The 15,680-nt window shown below is 46.9% G+C and overlaps 1 protein-coding gene across 2 annotated transcripts in view; it reads right to left on the reverse strand.

The window, feature by feature from the left end:
- Positions 1-3,418: 3,418 nt before the first annotated feature.
- Pard6g (par-6 family cell polarity regulator gamma) overlaps positions 3,419-15,680 on the reverse strand; it is a 64,763-nt gene continuing 52,501 nt past the window's right edge. For both annotated transcript variants that reach the window (XM_021640040.2, XM_060377003.1), the window contains exon 3: positions 3,419-5,313. In XM_021640040.2, coding sequence (XP_021495715.1) covers positions 4,457-5,313 — 857 coding nt within the window. In that variant the 3' untranslated portion in view covers positions 3,419-4,456. The remainder of the gene's footprint in view (positions 5,314-15,680) is intronic.

The raw sequence follows: 15,680 nt of genomic DNA on the forward strand, positions 1-15,680 counted from the left end.
TCTCAAAATTCTACCTGAAAACTTCTAGAAACAGGTTCAGCAAAGTGGGGGGGGGGGAGGGAAGGGGGATACAAAATCAACTTAGAAAAATCTTAGAAATAGCCTTTTCATGCACTAACAACAAACATGTTGAGAAAGATCACAAGCATACCAATTTATAGAACCTTCAAACACAAATGGGCCCACTTCCATCTATAGCACTTTCAAACAATAAAATACCTTGAAATAAATGCTGAGAGTGGCTATTGTTACGGCAAATTCTACCAGAGTGGACGCAGGACTAGCCACAGGATTATCATCATGGATTGCTGCAGCCATGAATCATCTGAAGGAATGGGCGGGCATGGGAGCGTTAGCAGGCCTTCTGGTGTTGGTCTCCTTGGTTTGCCTGTGGTGTATATGCAAGATTAGAGTCTCACAACAGCGTAATGCAGCCATGATCATTCAGGCCTTTACAGCCATTGAAGCAGGACAGTCTCCCCAAGCATGGTTGGATACCATAAAAAGCTAAAATGTTACGCTCAGGATGCGAGGCTAAGCACTGCACTCAAGGTCAGCTGCTTTCGACCCAGAGAAGAGCATGTCTGATTGCATGCGGGTTGATGCCCCAGGTCCCGCCTCTGAGAAAAAGGTATCAGACGGGTCTGATGCTCTTTGGGTGGATGACACCTAAATGAACATCAGTACAAAGTCCCAATTTATTTCTAATATCAGAGATCAGACCTCTACTCTTGCCTGATGCGTCTAAAACAAAAAGGGGGAACTGTAGAGAGCTGTGTAATGCCGCGCCTTAAAGATGGAGCTGGTTTCCGCCTTCCACCTTCCTGATGGTGAGTGCTCTCTGTCACAAAGAACTCCATATTTGGCTAAGGCTGAGGATCTGGCTTGCTTCCGTGTATGTGGACCTATCTGCATTGCCCACAAGGCACTGGGGTTGGCTACCCAGAGGCTATTTTAAGCTGTGGGCTGGCTTTCCCCAGGGTCAGAAGATTGTTCAAGGTTCCTGAATAAACTGCATTGAGAAGAACAACAACAACAAAAAAGATCAGAAAGAAGGAGAGGAGGACCTTCCCTATCAGTGGACTTGGGGAGAGGCATGCCTGCAGAAAGGGGGGGGAGGGTGAGACCGGGAGGGGAGGAGGGAGGGGCTTATGGGGGGATACAAAAGGAATAAAGTGTAATTAATAAAAGTTAAATAAAAAATTTAAAAAAGTGCTTAACATTCACAGAAATTTACTGCACTATATGTCATTTAATAAAATAGTAAAGACAAACTGAAAAAAAAATCTAATCAAGGGGGAAAAGACCTCTATAATGAAAACTTCAAGTTTCTGAAGTTAAGAATTCAGAGACCGCATGTTCACAGAACAGTTGTGTTAATGTTGTGAAAATGACCATCCTACCAAACAATAGTAAAAGTTTGTTTTGTTTTCTTGAGACAGGTTTCTCTGTGTAAGAGAGCCCAGGCTGTCTTAGACTTGTTTTGTAGACCAGGCTGGCCTCGAACTCACAGAGATTTGCCTGCCTCTGCCTCCCTAGTGCTGACATAAAATTAAATCTTAAAAAAACAAACGTATGTCTGTGAATGGAGTGGAGATAATTTGTGAGCAAGTGGTCAGGACTGTATAATAATCCTCACAAGAAAATAAGTGGGTACCAGTGGTAATAAACAATTTCTATCCATTTTGATAACTGAAGTGAAACTGAACAGATTCAGAAAGAATATCAAGTGCTGGCTTGCACCTGGCAGTCCCACCACAGCAGACTAGTAGCATCAACAGTGCAGATGGTTGAGTTTCCCCAGGTTGTAGATCAGGGTCATCATGAAGATAACTGCTGTGAAAACTGTGGGTACCGTTCAGGGTGTATGCGTGCTTCCGCTGGGGCAGTGTAGCACTTGAGACTTCAGTGATCCCTGAGCACAGCACTGGAGTTTTAGTAATGTCAGAATGAAGACAGTAAATAAGCAAAGTTGTGTAGGGACTCAGGAAAACTTTCCCCCAAAGACTTCAATCTGAGTGTGGGTCTATTTCCTCATATGTAAAATAGTAACTGCAACATAGGGAATGTGCAAGGGTTAAGTGAAACAATATGGCACATGCTGGGCTTTGACAAATGCCACTCAATCCTTTCATCTTGCCACTGGCACCAAAACTCTCTTCCCTTATTCTGGACACAATTAAACTATATGTGGGTTTGAATGAGAATACACCGCATAGGCTGATATATTTGAATGCTTGTCCTCAGTTGGTGGAAAGGTTTGGGAAGGATTGGAGGTGTGGCCTTGTTGGTAGTGTTTAGCTAGAGGTGGGCTTTGGGGGTCCAAAGGCTCACACCGTTCCCAGTTAGCTCTTTCTCTGCCTTGTGCTTGTGAATCAGCTCTAAGTTCTTAACTGCTGCTCCAGTGCTGTGACTGCCTGCTGTGGTGCTTCTTGCTGCCATGATCCTCATAGACTCAACCCTCTGAAACTAGTCAAGCCCCACTTTGGTCATAGTGTCTCTCCACAGCAATAGAATGGTTACAGTTACTGATACAGTAACACACATTAAATCAAAAGAGAAAAGTTTTTATTCTGATATATAAAACAAAACTTTAATATATAATGACAGTTTGGTTTTTTTTTTTTTTTTTTTTTTTTGAAAGATGAAATAAAATGGTAGGAGTAGGGTTCTGTTTAGAAAAATATACTCGGGCATCTGCTAAACGCATGTAATTCCTCACAGGCAACAGCTCACAAAGATCACAGGACTGCATGTGTGTTTCTTGAATAAACTGATTCACATTTGCCAAACAACTTAAGCATGGAAAGAAACATCACTTTCCTTTTTGGTAGTGTAAATAGTGTATTCAACACAGAATACCAAGCAACAGCATAGCCAAGAGTGAGTCTTGTAGTAACTGATCATCAGTTTGTTGGTTCTGTAATACTTGTCTTAGTAACAGACATTCCAGACAGCTGCAGGTACACACCAGATGCTTTTAGCACTACGGGAGCTGTGGCTCTGGGTGTCTGGATCCTCACTGCGACTCAGACTCAGGGCGCATCTTGTTATCCTTGTGCCGATGATGCTCAGTGCACGACTGAGAAGTGGACACAGGCCGAGAAAACAGTCCTCACTCAGCACAAGCCACTTTTGCCCAATAAACAGCTTCCTAAAGGGAAAGAACTTGAGATGCAGCATCTGCCATTCAGGAAATCAGTACAGTTCTGCCTCTGACCAGCAGGTGATGCTAGACCACAAGGGCAGCAGCTGGGGCTCTTGACCTGGAAGGCTGGGAAGACACTAAACTTGCATAACATTAAGGATTCACTTGGCCAGTTCTCAATGTGCTATTCTCTCCCCGACACTGTATCTAAACAGAACACAATTCATATAAAATTTAATTGGGTCAGACATTAATAAGCTTCTAAGAAGTTCAACAAAAAGTGATCTGTCAAAATTATTAAGTTCCACATAACTTGTAGTTAGGAGGATTCCTGCCACTGACAACTGCCCTAGGAACCAGCATTTGACATGCTCTAATCTTCTCGTACAAAAACAATCGGCTGTTTTAAGAGCAAAGCTAAGGTGTGCACCCACACCACTGCTGCAGGGCTTTTGGGCTGTGTGGTGCTCCTCACATTTCTACTGAAGACATCTTAAAACTGCCCTAGTCAGTCAACTCAAAGAAAACACTGGTGGAAACGTTGGCTTTTAATCCCACGGGGCCTCACCTTCCAGCCAGCAGAGTTGCTGGCCTCCTAAAGCCGCTTTAAGAAGCAGAGCAGTGACTGCCTGACCATCAAGCCTGGCACAGTGCTGACCATCAAGCCTGGGACAGCGCTGTAGCTGCAGCTGCAGCGCACTGAAACCCCAGTACTTGTGTGGAGGCCACTGGGCTTTCTGAGCTGTTGTAAACACAACGAGAACAGATTCTTCCTGTGCTGGAACCCATCTTAGTTCCCGTTTTCCTGTCACAGCCACACTGGGTCAATGGAGTGCTCAGACATTACAAGATCTTTTGCATGAACTGTTTAAAAAACATGAATTTTACGATTTTTAAAAAGTTATCTATAAAGCTTCATTTTAAAAAGAAGTATTTTAAAAAAAATTTAAAAATACTCTCTGTACGTTAGCATTTTGTTTCACTTTACAAAGGCTCTGTCCATGCACTGGGGCCAGGCCCAGAGTATGTGCAGTTGTGTGTAGTTTAAGTTCCTTGGAAAAATCCTATAAAAATAGTGTTCTTGTTCAAAAGCTTAAATAAAGAATAGGGTTGTAGGAATGACGATGAAAAAAAGGAAAGAAAAAGATGAAGTACATGGTTATTTTTCTTACTTTAAGTTGACATAAAAATGTAAAGTATTTCCCTCTGGAGTCACTATACATCTCCATGCTATTCAGAACTCGCCACCCATGGGTCTTGCTGCCCCAGAGTCTGTCTGTGACCTCAGCCTGCCCAAGCTGCTCAGCCCTAGAGTGTGATGGCTGGCCCGTGCTCCTCCACCCCTCCCTGCGGGAGGACCAGGCTGTTTCGGGGGTCTGGTTTTAGGGAGCTGAGAAATCTATGGATGCTGCCGTTGCTCTCCCGGCCAGAGCTATGCAGGACCATGTCCCTTTGCAGCCTGTGGGCAAGGTTGGTGCCATTGGCCCTTGAGAGGCTGCCTGGAGGAAAAACTTGTGTCTTGGGAGCGTGTTGGGGCTCCAGAGGCCCCTCAATGACGATGTCGGCTTCCTCGTCACTCTCCATTTCTTCAGGGTGGAAGTTCTGCACCACGTGGGCAACTGGCAGGCTGTGGTGACTGGCGGTGCTGTCTGTAGACTGCACAGAGCTGCCGGATGTGCGGCTGCTGCGGACCACATTGTTCCTTTGGTTGGCAGGCTTGACGGTGACAATGAGGTTGTGGCTGTTGGCGATCATCATGTCTGTGACTTGATCCAATGTCTTTCCAGCTACCTCAATCCCGTTTACCTCCAGGACTTCGTCATTCACAGCCAGTAGCCCCGTGCTCTCTGCAAGGCCCCCCGGCACCATTCGGGAAATGAAGATGCCAGGTACTTTCTCCAGCCCGTGGGGTGTCACACGCACACTGGTGCCATCTCGGATGTAGAAGCCCAGTGGCTTTTCACAGCCGTGTCTGTAGAGCCTTACTCGGCGGTGTGTCTCAGGGAGGATGTCCACGTCAATGATGGACGACACTGGGCGGAAGTCATGAGGCATGCTGATGTTGAGGTGGGTACGCCGGCGCAGCCCCTCATCCCTCAGGGTCACCAGCACCTTCTTCTTCCTTGACAGGGTGCCTGCTCCAAAGCTGAAATGGTCCGCCTCTTCTGAAACAGTCCAGAGAGAGTACAATGAGAGGCGTGCATCACACACAGGCAGAAAAGAGCCCTAGTATCTTTGTAGTGTCAGGAAGCCTGCACCTGCTGTCCTCAGAGATGCCAGTTTTTCTGCTGTCTGCCTGGCAACTGCCTCCCCAAGTTAGAATTCTGGAAGAATTACTGTACTTGGGACTTGATGTGGAGAAAACACTGGGGTGACTTGGAATTACTTCACTTCCCAGGGGCTATCTCCAAACCTGCCCACAGGTAATGAAACAAAAGGACTTAGAGGGTAAGAAGTAGAATGAAGAGCCTGTAATAAAGAGAATGGACAAAAGAAAGAAGGGTTAAGTATCTGGAAGGCTGGGAAAACAGAACATGGGTTACAGCGCAGCAGGGCCTGGCTATAGGAAGCTTCCACAGACAGCCGGGGGTGGAGGGGGGCTTCTTTAGCACATCCAGCCAAGTCCCTAGATGACCTGTTGTCTCCTCCCAGCTGTTAGGGCAGAGGACTAGGTCTGTCTAGGTTGATTCCTGAGAAGACTGACTTCTCCACTCTGTGAACATTACGGGGTAAGCAGGACCCCGGGCCCGACAAGGCATTTCCTAGGGAATCTTTTTTTTTTTTTCCAGTTTCTGGTTAGTGGCTGATGAAGGGTGACACAGCACCTGGCACCAGTTGGGCGACAGGCCACCGCAGGGAAAGCACATGCGGATGGATTAGCTAGACAGGCACACGCTGAGAAGCCTGGTCTAAAGCAGTTCTTAGAGGGTGAAAGCGGGTAGCCTGGCGTTAGGAAACGCTGAAGAGAACGTTTCCTCAGGTTAGCAAAACATACTACATTTATTTTTATGTTAAATCTTTTATATTTGACATGTGAAGCTATACAAGAAAGCACATCTGGACTCAGATCAAAGGCCTCAATCCCCATGGTTCGCCTCCCTGGATACATTAGTGTCTGTGATCTGCACACTGGTCCTGTGGAGTCTGCACCTTATGGTGGCCTCTTCACGGACTTGGGGTGGTGTGGTGCCTTCCTTTGCCAAGAAAAACCCCTCTGTTCAAAGGCTGAGCATTTCTCAGACCCATGCCCTTACAAGCAGGCCACTTGAGAGGTGGCCAGCTCATGCCCTGCCCCACAACAGTCTTTTAGCAGCCTTTGACGCTAATATTGGCCTGCATGCCTGTAAAAGACAAAAGATTGATGGAATAAAGAAAACCAGATCACAGGCAGGGAAGGATGGATAAGAGAGAAGAAAAGGAAAACAAATTAGAAACACTTGGAGAGTTGGCAAGACAACTCTAAACACCTAGGAAAACTTCTTGTCTTAAAAAGGCTGTGGGAAAGTCCAAAAGCTTGACATGGACAAGAAACTTAAAGACAAGAGGGCTCGGCCTAGGGGTGGGGCCAAAGAGGACAACCTCTAGGTTGCAAAGCCCAGCAAAGAGAAGCCCCACTGCATTGAGACCTTTCTCAGGCAGATGTCCCCATCTGGGAGTGTGTGAAGGCCACATCAAGAGGAAGCAGCTGTCTACTCAGTACAGGGCTGGGAAGAAAAGGCTCCTCATTGGTAACAAGAATGGTAGCATCTTTATGGTTAGGCTTCAAGAAGTGCCATCACTACTTGCAGATTAATGCCTGAAGCTAGAAGCAGAACCAGCCCTGCAGTCAGCACATGGCATCACTGCCAGTCTGCCTTCTCCAGGAATGGCCTACCACACTCACCGAGCCAGAGCCAGCCAAGCAATGGTTTGTGGTGTGTGACTCAACTCCTTGCCTCAGCTGAGTTCCTCTGCATAGAACACACCAGAAGCCTATCCCTGGCACCTCACAAACACCAGCATCTGTGACGCAAAGTTCCCCAGACATCACACTGAGGCAGTGTCTGTCAAGCAGCAGCAGCAGCAGCTGGGAAGCCAGGAAGGTGAGACCCAACATGTGGAAAAAGAAGTGGGAACTTACTGCGCAGGGCACGGTGATCGAAGGCTGGAGAACCAAATTTTGCCAACCCTGAAGCTGGTCCTCAGCCCCACAGCACAAGTGGTCAGGTTTTGCTCTAACACGTGGGAAGTTCTCACCAACTTGTAATCTAAGTTTCTTACCAGGAACCTGGTTCAATGGAAACATTTCATCTGTTTTGCAAAACTATCTGCTGGAAGGTGGGATTTTTGCCTCTCCTATACTGTGGAGACTGGAACACCAATGCACTGCCCCTCTTCTGTTAGCGAGCCTGCAACTGTAAGCAGTAAGACTCAATAAACAGGCTGCCTAACTTTTGGCATTTATGTTGTTGACTAGCCCCTGGTGCAGAGCCCTTGCTTCTCTGGCCCTGACCCTGTATTTCCAGCTCCCAGGTTTGTGTAACTGTGTATCAGGAGAAGTTTCAGCAGAGCTAAAGGTTCTGAGAAGGCAGCTTCTCCCTTGAGCACCCATCTTGTTGACTCACAGAAGTCTCTCACTTTTCAGCACAAGACACTGGTCCACAGAAACAGTGAAAATGAACAAGGGGGACCTTGGGAACTTATGGGGCCATGCTGCACTGAAGGTCGTTGGTCACAGTTCCCAACACTGTGATATCATACATGAGCTATATGTGCCGAATGCATGTGAAGGGCGGGGTACAGGTCATAGCTGGGAACACAGTATCTGATGAGGTTAGGTGCATCCAGTGTGGGATGGCTGTAGATCACACGTCTCAGCACAGCCAGCCAGGAGATGGTATTCCTGGCAATGTCCGTGGGGAGCCCCAAGAAAGACAAGGTTTGTCCGGGTAGCAGAATGCCTCACTACTGTCTGATGTCAGGGGCCATTAGAAGAGGCTCTGCCAAGGATGGCGCTGGTGCCACTACGGCTGCCTGGCTTGTCCACACCATTACTACAGAGGATGTGTGCCCCAGGAGAACGACCAGGGGCACACGGAGCAGGCCCTGTGCTCGCCTGTGTAGTCTGCTTACAGGCTGACCAGGTTTGCAGACCGGCCCAGCAGGTCTGGCCCTCCAGTCAAGTCTAGTACCAAGGAGTGAGGATGGGCCGTGCTCCGGGTTATAGCTTCATCCTGAGACCCTGGATTTGGAAAGTCGGAGACTGTCTAGCCTGGCAAATGGCTGTGGAAGGAAAGGGCATGCTGACTTCCAGACAGGAAGTAGAGAGTTAAGTGTTCTGGGGAAAGCAGGCAGATGCCTCATGAGATGGAATAATGTGTGTGACTCTGGTACTTTCTGAACTCTCCGGGAAATGTGTCTCCTGTAGACTTAACCTGGATTGTCTTTCCTCACAACTGTGGTGGAGAACACACAATCCCTGCTGGCTTTAGGACATGTGACGAAGGACCAAGATGAACGGCAGCCCATAGACTTGCACACTGGAGTTTCAGACAGCGATGTGTTTCTCTTTTTAAATATAAACCACCACACATGGACTTTATTTATAAAAAATCCCAAACTCTCCTAAAAACAAAATTTGCTCTTAAAGAATGCCCCATTCCTAAAATTCCAACCTTGGCTTCTGGAATAAATACCTTTAAGAGAGAAAAATTGTCATAGTTTCTTTACCAAGTAGCATGCTAAACTTTCTGTTTTCTACAGGCAAACAATTAAAAGAATTTCATTTTTTGAGCTGACTATATCTTGTCTTGTTTTCCCTCATATTTTCTTTTAAAAACATATTTTTTAACTTCTGTTTCAAGATGTCCTCAATAAGAGGCCATGAAAGGAAATGGAAATTTGACCCTGTAAAACTCTGGTGGCTACAGGTCGTCAAAAATATTTTTTAAAGAGATATTTTGTTATAGACAATCCCTTATAGCATACATGTATTTGGCTTGTTTAAACTGACCCTGACCCCGAGCCAAGCCTTTTCTTGGTGAAGAGGAATCTGCCTAACTTCTCTGGAGGACTCTGGCACTGCATTACTGGGCTTTGGCAAAGGACAATGGGAAGATGGCCCATCCTCATATTTCCTCTAGGAATGCAGGCGTTTGCTTCCGGGACTAGGGAAACCCACAGCTTGGTGTCAAGCCAGGCCTACTGAGCTCTCAGAATAAAGACCCCCTTAATTTTCCATTAGGCATTTTGGATGAGGATCAGAATGGGCATAAGAATCTACTTCAAATCACTGCTGTGTATCATGGCTACAGATAGCGACCTTAGGTGGAGACGATGCACGGGTGCCACGTCTAACATCGGATAGTAGGGGATGGTAGTGAGGGCCCAGCTCTGGCACTGGGCCATACCCAACCTGCACTATGAAAGCCAGGTAGGCAGCTCACGGCAGTGTGGCAGCCCCAGGCAGCATTCTTCTATGCGTGCAGCTGCCGAGGATGACAGTGCCTCTTGGCTCACCAAGAGACTCACCTGACCACTTCAGCCTCCACTGCCCTGGGACTCTTGGCTGCATCAGACAGAGAAATATCTGGAATCACCAATCATCCTGTTCTAGGCCCTGGAGCACCTGCATGTTTGAACAGGCTGTTTCTAAGCAATGGGGATCTTCAGGCCAGGAACCAGGCTTTGGACCTGCTGTCTTGGCCTCATCATGGGTAAAGCCCATCTGCTCCGTGACCTCTGCTCTCGGCAGAGCTCCATACTCACAGGGTCACATACTGCTGGGATGCTTTCCAATGCTTCCTTGCTGTGGACAATTGCATCCCTGGCATTCCCATTCTCAGAGAAAACAGAACTACAAGAAAACAGTGTCTCATCATCCATCAGGAGCAACAGGCAGGCCAGGCAGGTACACTGTGATCTACACCCATCCTGGGAACCTGCCCCCTGAACAGAGGATGACATCACTTCTGCCCTTTGTTTATCCTAAGTCTCCCAGAGAGCAGCAGCCTGAACATGTGCCTGCATGTCCCCTGGACTGGGAATACCAACAATCCACACTGAAGAACAAGCAAGGAAGGGGCTTTATGTTCCTAGACAGGAGCTGTGAATACAGAAACTCATTCAAGATGACCTTGCAGGTAGGGCAGAGAGAGCTTCAGCTATGAGGTGGACGAGTACCTGTGAGCAGGCAAAGGCGAGTCTCAAAGTGGACTTTGTCAGGGGCTTTTGTTGTATGTCAGCGCTGCATACAGAACTGTCTCACTGTCACTTTAACCAGTAGACAGCAAGGAGCAGGTGTGGGGACATCTTGGGGAAGCAGGTGAAGAAACCTGTCTCACCTGTCCTGCCTCAGGCTCTTGGCCATGTTCCTGGGCCCATAAGGCATTGAGGACAGCCCTGGCTTGTACCTCCCACAACTGCCTGTCCTGTGGCAGCTGCTTTAGATGACATAATTAACCTTAAATTAAAAACCTTTGAGGCAGGGTCTCTTTGGGTCTCTCTGCATGGCTTTGAACTTACAGAGATTTGCCAGTCTCTGCCGTGGAGTGGGAAGATTGGAGGTTTATGCCACAAAGCATGCTCATGGCTTTTCTAAGTAACTCACACACAAGGTCACATTACAGCGCCTGGGTCCTCACAGTTTGGAACAAAGACACTGATTTATGTTGGCGTTTTTGTTTATGTGGCTCATACAGTGTGATGCTTTTTCATTAATGTGTAGATTGGGAATACTTCTTAAGTAAATATTCCACTTTGGAAAATGTTCAATGGCTAAATATGATTACAATGTATGGGATTTCCTGAAAATTTTCAACCCACCCTGTTGTCAGACATTTCATTAAATTTCAGCTTGATCTAACAGTGCTGATGAAGCAGGAGCTCAGTCCATACACATTACTGAGTGTGTCCTGAAGGAGAGACCCTGTTACCAGTCCCCTTGCAATAGTATAAAATAACCTATCTTAGTGCGTTTGCTGGGCCCCACACATCCTGACTCAACCACAGAAACAAATTTAAGAAAACACCATCAATGCTAACATCTACCTGTAATTATGACTCAACCTGGTGCATACCTGTAGCTTAGCAGTGTCCTCAGTGGCAGCCAGCCTTGCTCCTGAGGAGAGGGCTGCCAGCTTAAAAGGGAACAGTTTTGAGAAATGAAAAGAAAGGGAGGCAGAAGGGAGGAAACAGAAAGAAAGGACATGCCTTTTTTCTCTCAAGGACATCAGAATGATGGGACTTGTGAGACTTGAGTTGTTTCGGTGGCATGCCTACACACGGGAGTCCCCCAGCCTCGACTTGTCTGTGGGCAGCTCTGGACCAGCCAGCTGCTCTCCCTACATAACTCAAACATAGACACACAGGAAACATCTAGAAGAGACACATCACTGCACACAAAACAAGCTGGTGCAAGATCTTATTTCTTAACAACAAAAAGAGACATCAATATTTTTAAAGCCTGTCATAGTTGAAAAGCAAAATGAGCTTTGTGTTAAGATGGAATCTCTAGATTTCTCAGCAGTTTTATTTCCCCACAACTTTGTCTTGAAGCCTTAAGACTTACTTCCTCCCTCTACTCTCCCTGTTACCCCTACCCCCTAGGGTACCCCAAGGTATGGTAGTACAGAAAAGTGCATTATGGGGTTCCCTTGTGGGGCAGTCCTGAGCACCAGCCATGGGGCAGGGCCAGTGAGTACCAGCACACAGACCCTACAGTTTCAGAGCTGCATGCACTGCAATGCTCAGCTCAAGAGCTGGTTTCCCGTATGTTCTCTAGTGTGAAGAAGAAACGATGACACGGGCTTACGGTTGTGGGTCAGGGTGTCTACTATCTCTAATATTATAGATAGACAGCCACCTCCAGCTCTGCTGGACTCTGCCATCAAGCTCAGGGCTTCTGGGAAGACATGAGGGCTACATGTCTAACAACAAGGAGCAGCCCGATGTGTACAGTGGTTCATACCTGTAAGCCTAGATATTGAGAGGCCAAGACAGGATCAAGAATCTGAGGCCAGCCTGAGCTACAGAGAGGAACCCTGTCCGTGAGAACAAAACAAAACAACACAGACAAAAAAGTGACTCAAATCCAGGGCAGAATGGGAGGGGATGGGGGCTCAGCAAGTGCTTCCTGGTAGAAGGCTGATAGCTCACGGAGCTGAAAATGCTGGACCAGCTGACTCAGCATCTTGGGTGCCCAGTCATCCTGAGAATTGCTCATCTGAGGAGCCTCGGAGTAGGGCTGTCTCTCCAGGCATTCTGTCATGCTCTGGTTATCCACGTGGGCTGTCTGGGCTTCTCCAGAAGCCGGTTGGTTTTGCCCTGCACTCCTCCACAGGACAGTGAAATTAGAATGTTCTACCCAGGACACATGAGTTTTGATCCTCCTGCCTCCTTAGAAAGGAGGCTCATCCATGTTATACAACATGTGATGTTAAGTAGCAGAAGATAGGCTATGGTGAGGACGGTCTTGCCTGTCTCATGTGTCACAGCAGTATGTGCTGACAGGGCCCCTTGCAAGGTTCCTTAGGGTCCCTGATGACCCTGCAGTGGGGGACAGCACCACACCACTAATCCACCAGAGCCAGAACCAAACTACCACGTTAATGGGGAAGAGACTGGTGCATTCCAATGAGTGCACAGGTGAGTAAGGATCAGGTATCCTTGTGGTATGGGTCTCTTGCAATGGCTCTTCTCTGAGCTATTCAGGCTATAACTGGCTCCCATGAGGGAGGTGTGGCCCTCCTAAGCTGTGCTGTCCCAGGGTAGGAGAGCTTCCCTACCATGCATTTCCTGAATGCTAGGAGCATTCAGTCAGCCTCTGTTTCTCAGATGACAAGGTCAGCTTTCACCACAGAGGTAACTTCTACAACACTGTCTGTGGTCACCTCTGCCCTCTTTTCCTGTTCCCTATAAGCAAACGGGCAACCATCAGGTGAGCAGGGAACACGAGGGTCTAAGACATGTGCATCTGCTCCCCACTAAGCAGCACTGGGGATACAGAAATGAGAGGCAACCCTGAGTTGTCAGGGGAGGTCAGCAAAGAGGGAAGAGGCAAGCACACAGCACCAGGATTCACTCTGGGAGAAAAGCCCACGAGGTCGCCGAGACCCCACTTTACTTTGACACAGGTAGTCCCAAAGTAAACCGGCATGAGATTTCAGGAGCACGTATATAAAAGGGGCTTTCCTCAGCACCCCTAAAGGACTTAGCTCCACGTAGGTAGTGTTTTCTGTATCTGTAAAGGGTTTTCTTTCCTTTAACATTTTCCTTCCATGGAAAGAAAGGAACTCAAGCTTTCTTCTGCACAGCAGGTCTGTTTGTGCTTTTGCTTGGGAATGCTTCACCAATAGCTGCCTCCCAGGATGAGGCAAGAGGGGTTAGTCCTGTCCCTGTCCAGACGCAAGTGAAAAGACAGGAAAGGAACATTCTAACAGAACATGAGCATTTCCTATCAAGCATTGGCTCCAGCCTCTTTGTTATTTCCCCCCATTAGAAATAATCCACCTTTCAGGAATGAGAATGTGCCTGGGAGATGTGAGGCCCTGTGCACCTCAGCTTCTGCAGGGGATGGATCATTTATATTTACTACCGGAAAAAAGCGGGTGCAAAAGTAATGACCGAAACACTCCAGTAATGTCTCTGCACCCCTAGGGTCAGCCCGCTGGCACCTTGGTGCTTCCTTTCTGACGATTAAGTCCTCCACAAACAACTTCTTGTAGCTTCTGTCTCCTATACACTCTCATAGAGAGACCAGCATAGTAAACATCTCTATTCTTTATAGAAAGTCTCCATGAACAAAATCAAGATGGGACAGAAGGGCATCCACGTCACGTGGCCTGGCAAGGCAATGAGACCCTTTACCTACTGCCTGCTCATTGGTGTCCATTTGCTTTTCATCCATTTAGCTTCCATTTTTTTTGTTTGTCTTTTTAGAATATAGAATTTAGTGACTTTTAGGATGCGGTGGAACCATTGCCACCTCAGAAGAAGCCTGTACCACTAATGTCCCTATCTTCCTGACCCTGGTGACCTCCCATTGCTTCTTTTAGGGATTTGCCTGTCAGAATCCTTCATGTGAACACAATCAGGCAACAGAGTTCTCTGTGTCTGTCTTCTTTTGTGCCACGAAATGTTTTCACTTCTCGGTGTTTCCTCAAGCTTCGTCCACATCGTACAAGCTCATTTCCTTTCATGGTTGACTTCTCTTCCCTTCTGCAGAAGATGCATGGCATTAATGTACCCCCCCAGCCATGGATATCCGCTGGGTTGTTCCTGCTGTCGCCTACTGTGAACAGTGCTGCTGCAAACACATATACCTACAAGCTTTATGCTCATTGGTAATACTGGTGTGTGTGTGTGTGTGTGTGTGGTATGTGGTGATGGGGACCAAACCTACAGTCTTCCTTGCATGTTAAGCATGTACTCTATAACACTGACATTGTACAGGGGAGGGAGGGTGTGCAGTTGCTTCCCTGTCTTCTTGACAGTACTGTTTTTTGTCTGCCTGCTGGTATCACAGTGGGTGGAGAGTGGTCCTGATTTGCCTTTCCCTCCTGACCAGCGATACTGCTCTTTCAGGGGCATGGTAGCTATCTGTATATGCTTTTTGGACAGAGGACTGTTCAGATCACTTCCCATTGTTTGTTCTTTTTATCACTGATGTGAAAATTCTTTACATATCCTAGATCAAGTCCCTTAGAAGGTGGAGGATTTGCAAATATTTTCTTCCATTTTTCTAACATCTTTTCTTTTTCTCAATAGTAATAGGCTACAGGTAAAGTCATCACTTTATATTTTGATGTGCAATTTATATTTCTTTTGCTTGTTTGTTTGTGTGTGTGTTATATTAATGAAACCATCTCCAGTGAACTAGGATTCGTCTTTCTGCTTCCTATCTATGGATAAAATACAGCCGACCACCTCATATACCCCTGCTATCACAGTTAAAGTAACTGCAGCCACCATGCCTTTCCCAACACAATGAACTGTACCTTCAAGTCATGACCCAAAATAAATACTTCCTCCCTTACAAATGTAGAATTCATAAAGACTCAAAGCTACATCCTCATACATTGTTATGCACCAAACGCAGTAACTGTTTTGGATTTTGAAAACAGAAAGGCAAGCGCCTCTCTGTGCTTCTCCCCCTGCTTTAGAGAACTGGTTCTACTCTGCCAAGCGCTAAGAGAAGTGGCATGATGTAAAATGAATGGATCAGTTGTAGAGATCAAGGGCCATCATGTACACCTGTCAGAACCTCCAACTTCACGTGAACAGGTTATATATCAGGAATTGTGCTGCTTTGGGCTGCTGAAAAGCATCTCCTCGGCAGGTAAGAAGCTGAAAATATGCAGAGCTACCTGTGCAGGTAGGAAGCACAGTTATAACGGGAACTAAAGCCACTGTTCGGAATGGGCCACAGCCACAGGGAAGGGCATCTATACCCATTTGCAGAAAGGGGAAGAAAGGAGAAATAGGTAATTTTTTTTTTTTACCCCACTAAATAAGTTTCTTCAAACAACTCTTGAAAGTTGCAAACTAAAAAGAA

This window comes from Meriones unguiculatus, chromosome 2 (assembly GCF_030254825.1).
Source record: "Meriones unguiculatus strain TT.TT164.6M chromosome 2, Bangor_MerUng_6.1, whole genome shotgun sequence".
NCBI lineage: Eukaryota > Metazoa > Chordata > Mammalia > Rodentia > Muridae > Meriones > Meriones unguiculatus.